Source organism: Aedes albopictus, chromosome 2, assembly GCF_035046485.1.
Source record: "Aedes albopictus strain Foshan chromosome 2, AalbF5, whole genome shotgun sequence".
In the NCBI taxonomy this organism is placed as follows: domain Eukaryota; kingdom Metazoa; phylum Arthropoda; class Insecta; order Diptera; family Culicidae; genus Aedes; species Aedes albopictus.
The window spans coordinates 274,267,447-274,277,223 of NC_085137.1; the positions used below are offsets into that span (position 1 = coordinate 274,267,447).

The 9,777-nt window shown below is 48.6% G+C and overlaps 1 protein-coding gene across 2 annotated transcripts; it reads left to right on the forward strand.

Moving 5' to 3' along the window:
- The first annotated feature begins 4,842 nt into the window (after window positions 1–4,842).
- Window positions 4,843–9,413, forward strand: LOC134288096 (uncharacterized). Of its 2 annotated transcripts, none has more exons than XM_062851821.1 (2): window positions 4,843–5,249; window positions 5,323–9,413. In XM_062851821.1, exon 2 carries the CDS (start codon window positions 5,636–5,638, stop codon window positions 8,621–8,623), a length of 2,988 nt encoding a protein of 995 aa, XP_062707805.1. In that variant the 5' UTR covers window positions 4,843–5,249; window positions 5,323–5,635; the 3' UTR covers window positions 8,624–9,413. The 2 variants fall into 2 exon arrangements, 1 of the variants encoding a protein (XP_062707805.1); XR_009997748.1 differs by lacking the exon at window positions 4,843–5,249 and having other exon boundaries at window positions 5,507–9,144; window positions 9,218–9,413.
- The last annotated feature ends 364 nt before the right edge of the window (window positions 9,414–9,777 follow it).

Consider the following 9,777-nt stretch of genomic DNA (forward strand, 5'->3'; position numbering starts at 1 on the left):
GATGCAGGTCAGATTACCGTAAATCAGTAGATGAGTTCAACACTTCAACACTATTCTTTCTGTATTTGCATTTAGGGGAGTTTTCTCCTCTTCTCTCATGTGAACTTGCCTTCGACCACAATCGAATCAAATGCGGTTGACAAACTTTATCTTTGACGTAGAGCCATCTTTAACATATGGACTGGACTGAACACTGAAATGACTTTTAATATAGGTTCGTCTGCGGGTTCGCTTTTTAACCTAACTTATATTTGAATCGAACTTGACAGTTATCTCATGAGTTGTTATGTATTTCAAACTTTAGTCAAACTGGTGCCTCAATATTGCAATAACGGTTAAGCACGCTGTAATGATACTTATGTACCTCGTCACCCACTTCATGCAACTACATTAGTGGTCTAATAACACTTAGCGCGCTCGGCATAGTTCCATCATGCCGCTCAAAGTGTTGCCACAAATAATGCTTAGTTTGCGAAACCCGGTTATCTGGCTGGTGGGGAATGGGAGCCTAAGCTTCAACTGTTAATGCATTCAGAGATTACTCAGACTTAGACGTGGGCGATCCTATATATGAAGGGTTATCCAAAACGCTCTGGGAATTCCCAAAGCGCATTCTAATAAATCTAATAAGCCTAAGATGTAAAGAAATGTAAGAAATGTAAAACAATTCAACATAACAAAAGAGAACCATTCCAAAACCATTTGATTAAATGTATAACCAGTAGTAAAATTACAATTAAAAACAATTTATTTACGGTACATTTTATTGTTTGAAACCATTCATGTACCATACAATGTACGGTATATTTAAACCCACGTATCAGTATTTTGAACAATTTATTAACAATAAAATGTATGGTTTTGCAAAAAAATATATATGGAGAAAAATATTTTTTTATATTGTTACGATACTTAACAACCTGTATAATATATTGTAAAAATCTTATTTACAATTAATGGTATGGTATCCTACATTACATCTTATTGTTTTAGTATTTTTATTTTTACAGTGGTGTCTATTGTAAAAATATGGTTCTAAATAGTACTGTTACAATATATCGTTCGGTTTTTCTACTGTATTTTTTATTCGGGTTTCTTGCACTTACCGGTTACGGGTACTCGGTCTACTAGAGGAAACTCCTGTGAACCGCACATCAACACACACCTCGTTGTTTCCACTTTTGGTGAATTGGGACAAAATTGTCCTTGCTCCAAGTGATCTTACTATTGCTTGTAATTTTCCACATAGGACATTTTCCACGAAATTCCCTTCCCGGGAAGAGTGGACATCTGGTTATCTGGAAAGAAGTATTTCAGACGGCATCGTATGTTACACTGATGGCTCCCTTCTTGAAGGTCGAGCAGGTGCTGGTGTTTATTCTCGTGAGCTAAGACTGTATCAGTCTTATTCACTTGGCAGACACTGCACCGTTTTTCAGGCCGAAATCTTTGCTCTTATGTGCGGAGTGCAATCAGCACTTCAGCAGCACGTAATGGGCAAAGTAATATACTTCTGTTCAGATAGCCAGGCTGCTATTAAAGCACTTGCTTCGGCCAACTCCAGGTCGAAGATAGTTATCGCTTGTCGAACTCAAATCGAGGAGCTGAATTCAGCAAACGCTGTTCACCTTCTATGGGTACCTGGTCATTCTTCCATCGCTGGAAATGAATTGGCTGATGAGTTAGCTCGCTCTGGAGCATCACATGACTTCATTGGCCCTGAGCCAGCTTTCCGATATCGAAGTGTTGGATTAAGCTTCAGATTCACACCTGGGCTGTCACACAGACAATATTGGAATAGTTTGGAGTCATGTCGTCAAACCAAATTGTATAGTGCTGAGCCATCTCTACGGGTGGCGAAGTATCTGACTAATCTGTCTAAGCAGAATTGCAGCATGCTGGTCAAAGCATTGACTGGCCACTGCCGACTCAGCTATCACATGGCGAATATTCAGCAAGCTGATTCATTTGCCTGTGATAGCTGTGAATCCGATTATGGAACTTCGTATCATTTGATATGTAACTGTCCAGTTTCCGCGCATCTGCGTTACCGAGTATTCGGTAAACACTTATTAAGTGAAACTGACTTCAGAAACCTGAATCTTCAGGATATTCTGTTGTTCTTAACCCGCTGTGGTAAAGAGCTATAGGCTCTCTTTCGCTTTATGCGTTATTACAGTGCCCTTTTCAGGGCGCTGTTTGAACCCATTGTGGTACGCTTGTGCGTTAGTACCCTCTTCCAGGGTATTTTTCCTATTTCCCTACCTGTCCCTATCCGCATCCAAATCCTTTTTCCTTCCTTTTCCCTCAGGTAGATGATGAAATAGGCTGTTATTTTGGCGATGGCACAAATGTCCCAAATGGAGGATAACGTGCCTCTGGAACCGGCCTTCTGATAGCTATTGCAGAGGCTCCCGAGATGTTCAGGTCTGCTATGTAGAAATGCCTGGACGAGGGAGTTTTCCCAGAAGCTTGGAAGAGGCAGAGCCTGGTACTATTGCCAAAGGCGGGGAAACCACCCGGAGACCCGTCGGCATATAGACCAATATGCTTGATTGACACGGCGGGGAAGGTGCTCGAAAAGATCATCCTCAATAGAATGTTGCGGTTCACCGAGGGCGAAAATGGTCTTTCGAGTAACCAGTACGGCTTCCGGAAGGGGAGGTCCACCGTAGACGCTATCTTGTCGGTTACAAAAACCGCCGAGAAAGCACTCGAGCCAAAGAGGAGGGGAATTCGCTTTTGCGCGGTAGTGACGGAAGGAACGACGACGCCAGTGCAGTGGAGGACGGAAATGAACCAACTCCCACGCTGAGGGAAGTTAAGGATGCCATTCACCAGCTCAAAACCAACAAAGCAGCTGGTAAGGATGGTATCGCAGCTGAACTCATCAAGATGGGCCCAGAAAAGTTGGCCACCTGTCTGCATCGGCTGATAGTCAGGATCTGGGAAACCGAACAGCTACCGGAGGAGTGGAAGGAAGGGGTAATCTGCCCCATTCACAAGAAAGGCGACCATTTGGAATGTGAGAACTTCAGGGCGATCACTATATTGAATGCTGCCTACAAAGTGCTATCCCAGATCATCTTCCGTCGTCTGTCACCTAAAACACGTGGGAAGTTATCAAGCCGGCTTCATCGACGGCCGGTCGACAACGGACCAGATCTTTACCGTACGGCAAATCCTCCAGAAATGCCGTGAATACCAGGTCCCAACGCACCACCTGTTCATCGACTTCAAAGCGGCATACGATAGTATCGACCGCGCTGAGCTATGGAGAATCATGGACGAAAACGGCTTTCCTGGGAAGCTGACTAGACTGCTTAAAGCAACGATGGACGGTGTGCAAAACTGCGTAAGGGTTTCGGCTGAACTATCCAGTTCATTCGTATCTCGCCGGGGACTGCGACAAGGTGACGGACTCTCATGTCTACTCTTCAACATCGCGCTGGAAGGTGTGATGCGACGAGCCGGGCTCAACAGCCGGGGAACGATTTTCACAAAATCCGGTCAATTTGTGTGCTTTGCGGACGACATGGACATTATCGCTAGAACATTTGGAACGGTGGCAGAACTGTACACCCGCCTGAAACGCGAAGCAGCAAAGGTTGGACTGGTGGTGAATGCCTCAAAAACAAAGTACATGCTGGTAGGCGGAACCGAACACGACCGGATCCGTCTGGTTAGTAATGTTACGATAGACGGGGATACTTTCGAGGTGGTGGAGGAATTCGTCTACCTCGGATCCTTACTGACGGCTGACAACAACGTGAGCCGTGAAATTCGGAGGCGCATCATCAGCGGAAGTCGGGCCTACTACGGGCTCCAGAAGAAACTGCGGTCGAAAAAGATTCACCCACGCACCAAATGCACCATGTACAAAACGTTAATAAGACCGGTAATCCTCTACGGGCACGAGACATGGACCATGCTCGAGGAGGACCTACAAGCACTCGGAGTTTTCGAGCGACGCGTGCTAAGAACGATCTTCGGCGGTGTGCAGGAGAACGATGTGTGGCGGAGAAGGATGAACCACGAGCTCGCTGTACTTTACGGCGAACCCAGCATCCAGAAGGTGGCCAAAGCCGGAAGGATACGGTGGGCAGGGCATGTTGCAAGAATGCCGGACAACAACCCTGCAAAGCTGGTGTTTGCAACGGATCCGGTTGGCACAAGAAGGCGTGGAGCGCAGAGAGCACGATGGGCGGACCAGGTGGAGCGTGACTTGGCGAGCATTGGGCGTGTCCGAGGATGGAGAGCGGCAGCCACAAACCGAGTATTGTGGCGTACTATTGTTGATTATGTCTTGTCTTAATGATGTGGAACAAATAAATGTATGTATGTATGCGGTAGTGACTCTGGATGTAAGGAATGCGTTTAATAGCGCCAGCTGGTCTGCTATTGCCGATGCGCTCTTGCGTCTGGGGATACCGGAGTACCTGTACAAGATTCTCGGAAGTTACTTTCAGAATCGTGTACTAGTCTACGACACGGAGGTTGGTCGGAAGTGCTTTCACATAACCTCAGGAGTCCCGCAAGGTTCCATCCTGGGTCCGGTGTTATGGAATGTCATGTACGACGAGGTGTTGAGGTTAGAGTATCCAGTGGGAGTGGTGATTGTCGGATTTACGCTCGAAGTCTACGGTGAAACGATCGAGGAGGTAAAGTTGACTACCAACCACTCGATCAAGGTTGTGGAGGCGTGGATGCGGTCCAGGAAACTGGAGCTGGCTCACCACAAGACAGAGGTGACGGTTGTTAACAACCTGAAGTCGGAGCAGCAGACGGAGATCAGTGTAGGTGTTGCGACGCCGCACAAAGTAAGTTTTCTGGGCCGGTCTAAAATTGAACCAGTCTAACCGCAACATAACTACAGCATGACAGTTCTCGCGCGCTAGTAGTGGTAGGTGAAATGAGGGAGATGAGATGCGTGATATGGTAGGGGAAAGCAATAACAATAACAGAATTTCGCCATCGTTAAGAGTAGCCAAGAAAGTAGTTCTGCAAGTGTTTTGGTAATTCACACAAAATTAGTTTAATTAACTTGTGGGTGTTCGAGTAGAAGTTTAGAGTGCGGTGTGAATTAATAGAAAATCCGTAAGTTACAACCTGAAAAGAAAGGTAAATGGTTAGCTGAACGATTTCAAATACTTACCTGCATATTTCCCCGTAGCTGAGCAAATACCGGTACCGGGTAGTCCTGAAACAGGGAAAGCTACCAAAGAAACATCGTGCCAGTGGAGTGTAATGTAAGTAGACACAAAAAGAAGGAATTGGTCTAGATTCGAATAGTAATCATGAACATTTGTGTCCCAAAAATAGCACCCGCGCAAAAGCTACCGATTTAGGGTAACTGCACCCGTATTAAACCACCCTTGATTTGAAAGTTTAAAAATAAGTCGTGGCAGAGGAAACCACTTAATTGTAAGTGATTAGTAATTAAGTTTGTGTTGTTAATTGTGCTAATTGATTTTTTTGTTAATAAATTTCACAGTTTAAGCGTTGCATCAAAAAACCTGAGCTGCTATAAAAATCTGGTTTCCCTCTCGGGAACATTCTTAAAAATTAAGTGACACCCGCGAAGTAACTTCCGCGAAGTGATAGTGTCAAGTGAGAAGTTCGGACCTGCCAAAAGATGACTTCCGATGCTGAGTCCACCCACGACCAAACCGTCATGGATCTGACGGCAACTCAATGTACGATTTGTGGACTATCTACGAGCGACGAGGTGATGGTCTGCTGTGACGGATGTTCTAAATGGTTCCATACATGTTGCGTGGACATCGATGAGGACAATCTGCCGAAGAAGTGGTACTGCCAAAGCAAGGCCTGCCAGAAGAAGGCCCAGGAGTACCGGCAGAAGCAGAAGGACGCCAAGAAGCAGCCTCGCACCCGGAAAAACGGCAACGAGTCGGAGATATCCAGCGTCAGCTCTCGTCTAGCTGCGTCTAGCGTGGAAGCAAAAGGCCGAGCGTTAGAAGAGAAGCAGAAGCAGCAGTATGAAGAGCTGGAGGTGGAGATGCTGCTGCGGAAGAAAGAAATGGCGATGCAGCGTGCGTTCGAGCAGCGAAAAATGGAATTGGAGCTGCAGATGCGCGCTGAGGAACAAGAGGAGCAAAGAGCATGGCAAGCGGAGATGCTCCAAAAGAAGAAGGAGCAGCTTCAGCGGCTGAAGGCGAACAGGGAGTCGTCCTTCGAGATGCAAATGGCGGCCATGGATGAGGAGCTAGCTGAACTTTCGGGTCGAAAGTTGAAGCCGGCGCCGAAAGTAGTCACGGACGTTTCGCGAGCGATTCCTTCCGGCAAAATCAACCCGAACGTGTTGAAGCTGAGCAAGGAGAAGGAGAGAAAACAAACGCGAGGCTACGACAGCACCGACGAAGAAGACGAGGACGAGTATTCTGACGATTCGGATCTGCAGAGTCAGAGTTCGGTCTCGTCGATGGAGCGCAAGACAAAACGGAAGATGCGCAATAAAGTGGGAAGTCTCAGCCAAAACGGGCTGGGGCAGCAGCAGACCGGACCGACGAAGGCACAGCTGGCTGCGAGGATGGGGTTAACCTACAAACTCCCAAAATTCTCCGGCAAACCAGCACAGTGGCCATTGTTCTACGCGGCCTACAAAGTGTCCAACGATGTATGCGGCTACATGAACCACGAGAACTTGATGCGACTTCAGGAAGCCCTGGAAGGCGACGCTCTCGAGCTGGTGTCCGGGCAGTTGCTTCTTCCCGAATCCATCCCGCAAGTAATCGAGAAGCTGCGCCGGCACTTCGGCCGCCCGGAACAACTGCTTCAATGCCTGCTGGACAAGGTGAACCGGCTGGAACCCCCGAGGCCAGACAATCTGAGGAGTTTTGTTCCATTCGGAAACACGGTGGAGCAACTCTGCGGCCATCTAGAGGCAGCGGATCTACGGCAACACCTGGTCAACCCGCTGCTGATAAAGTCGCTGGTCGCCAAGCTGCCGGATCGGGAAAAGCGTGAGTGGGTCCATTACCGGCGAGGTCGAGGGGAAACAACGTTGCGGACGCTGACGGATTTCCTGATGGACATCGTGGCAGACGCCTGCGAAGCTAACGTTGACGTGGACTTCGTGGAGTTCAATTCACCGCCGCCGTCCGAAGCAGATTCCCAATCCGAAGAGGAGGGTTCGGATGAGGCTGGACCCAACCCGCTCATGCATCCGGTCGAAAATACAGTCGGGCTGAGTGCACACATCCGGACAAACTGCACGGTATTGTTCCGGATCGTTCCGGTGCAGCTGCACTACGGTGGAAAAACGGTGTCAGTGCTGGCGTTCCTGGACGAAGGTGCTTCCGTCACGCTGGTGGAGAAAAAGCTCGCCGACCGTCTGGGCGCGGTCGGAGTACAAGAGCGATTGACCATCCAGTGGACGGGAAACACGTCGAGAGAGGAGGATTCCCGAAGAATGAGTCTTTGGGCGTCGGGAACAGGCGCTGCAGCCGGCGGCAAAATGCTGTTACACACAGTGCACACGGTAGACAAGTTGATGCTGCCACATCAAAAGTTGGATTTGGAGGAGCTTGCAGCACAGTACGAGCACATGCGAGGGCTGCCCATCGAATCGTACGACGGACAGCCGCAGTTGCTGATAGGGGTAAACAACATCCACGCGTTTGCGCCGATAGAAGCAAAGGTGGGTACGCCCGTGGAACCGATTGCGGTTCGAACCAAACTAGGATGGACGGTGTATGGGCCGCGACAGGAAACCTCGGCGACGGCCGACAACTATCTCGGTTACCACCGGCAGATAACAAACGTGGGTCTGCCGCCCGAGCTATTTAAGAGCAACCATGCGTTGGAAGAATTGGTGGTGGCAATTCCACGGGGAACCGCAAAGAAGAAACGGAGCCAGGAAATACGAGAGCGAACCACCCAACTCGTCGGCGACCGCTGCACAACCGGGTTGCTGTCGAAGGACCGAGGACAAGAAGTTACCACGTTTCCTCATCCGGACAGACCCGGAAAAACCACCACGAACAGGGCGGTGCTGGGTCTGAAGGCAGAAGGACAGGTCCATCAACAAAAAAGGCGGGTTCGAAATTCGAAACGGCAACTCGCTGGAAACCCTACGGAGCCTAGAAGAGGCGAAGCCGGCGACACCGGAGCATTTGAACCGTGGTATCTTGCAGATGATGGAGAGAGTCCTGGGAGCGATGTGGGGTCCAAGTGGGGACCAGCGTTTTCGACGAGGCACCGCGGCGAATTGTTGCCGCACCTGTACGAGGAAAAGCGGCTGACGAGAAGACTCGTCGCGAATGGAGCAGGACCGGATGAAGTCAATATCGATCGCCGTAAGAAGAAGAGTTGGGCGATGCGTGCGCTCGATGAGGGGCGCAAGTTGTCGGACGAGATCTGTTGCCAGGAAGTGGAAACGGCTGGCATGATCGAAACCGAAGCACTGACGTCGGAATACCTTCCGATGGTCAACCAGCGGTCGAAATGGTTCGACGATCAGCAACCGCTTCAAGAGGGCGATTCTGTGTTCAAGGTCGACGGGAAAACCCGAAGGTCTTGGAAAAGAGGCGTCATCGAGGGTGATCGAGGGCTCAGATGGGCGAGTCTGACAAACCTGCGGACGGCAGATGGTAAGGTGTAGAGACGAGATGTGATGAACCATGCGGCGCTAGAGGTAAGGTAAATCCGGAAATGTCGGATGTTACGGGCTGGGGTGTTGCGACGCCGCACAAAGTAAGTTTTCTGGGCCGGTCTAAAATTGAACCAGTCTAACCGCAACATAACTACAGCATGACAGTTCTCGCGCGCTAGTAGTGGTAGGTGAAATGAGGGAGATGAGATGCGTGATATGGTAGGGGAAAGCAATAACAATAACAGAATTTCGCCATCGTTAAGAGTAGCCAAGAAAGTAGTTCTGCAAGTGTTTTGGTAATTCACACAAAATTAGTTTAATTAACTTGTGGGTGTTCGAGTAGAAGTTTAGAGTGCGGTGTGAATTAATAGAAAATCCGTAAGTTACAACCTGAAAAGAAAGGTAAATGGTTAGCTGAACGATTTCAAATACTTACCTGCATATTTCCCCGTAGCTGAGCAAATACCGGTACCGGGTAGTCCTGAAACAGGGAAAGCTACCAAAGAAACATCGTGCCAGTGGAGTGTAATGTAAGTAGACACAAAAAGAAGGAATTGGTCTAGATTCGAATAGTAATCATGAACATTTGTGTCCCAAAAATAGCACCCGCGCAAAAGCTACCGATTTAGGGTAACTGCACCCGTATTAAACCACCCTTGATTTGAAAGTTTAAAAATAAGTCGTGGCAGAGGAAACCACTTAATTGTAAGTGATTAGTAATTAAGTTTGTGTTGTTAATTGTGCTAATTGATTTTTTTGTTAATAAATTTCACAGTTTAAGCGTTGCATCAAAAAACCTGAGCTGCTATAAAAATCTGGTTTCCCTCTCGGGAACAGTAGGAGAGTGTACTATCCTGTCAAAGCGCTCCGTCAAACACATGGGCGTGATGATCGACGATAAGCTTACCTTCGGTAGCCACGTCGATTATGCCTGTAAAAGAGCCTCCACAGCTATTGCGGCACTGTCCCGGATGCTGTCCAATAGCCCTGCGGTGTACGCCAGTAAGCGCAAGATTCTGGCTAGTGTTGCTACGTCCATACTTAGGTATGGCGGCCCGGCGTGGGGCACCGCGCTAAGTACTAAATGCTACCGACGGAAGCTGGAAAGTACTTACAGGCTTATGTGCCTGAGCGTTGCGAGCGCGTACCGTACCGTGTCACAC

Bases quoted from the DNA above. Each gene is read 5' to 3' on its own strand.
- LOC134288096 (XM_062851821.1), top strand. From the start codon at position 5,636: ATGACTTCCGATGCTGAGTCCACCCACGACCAAACCGTCATGGATCTG.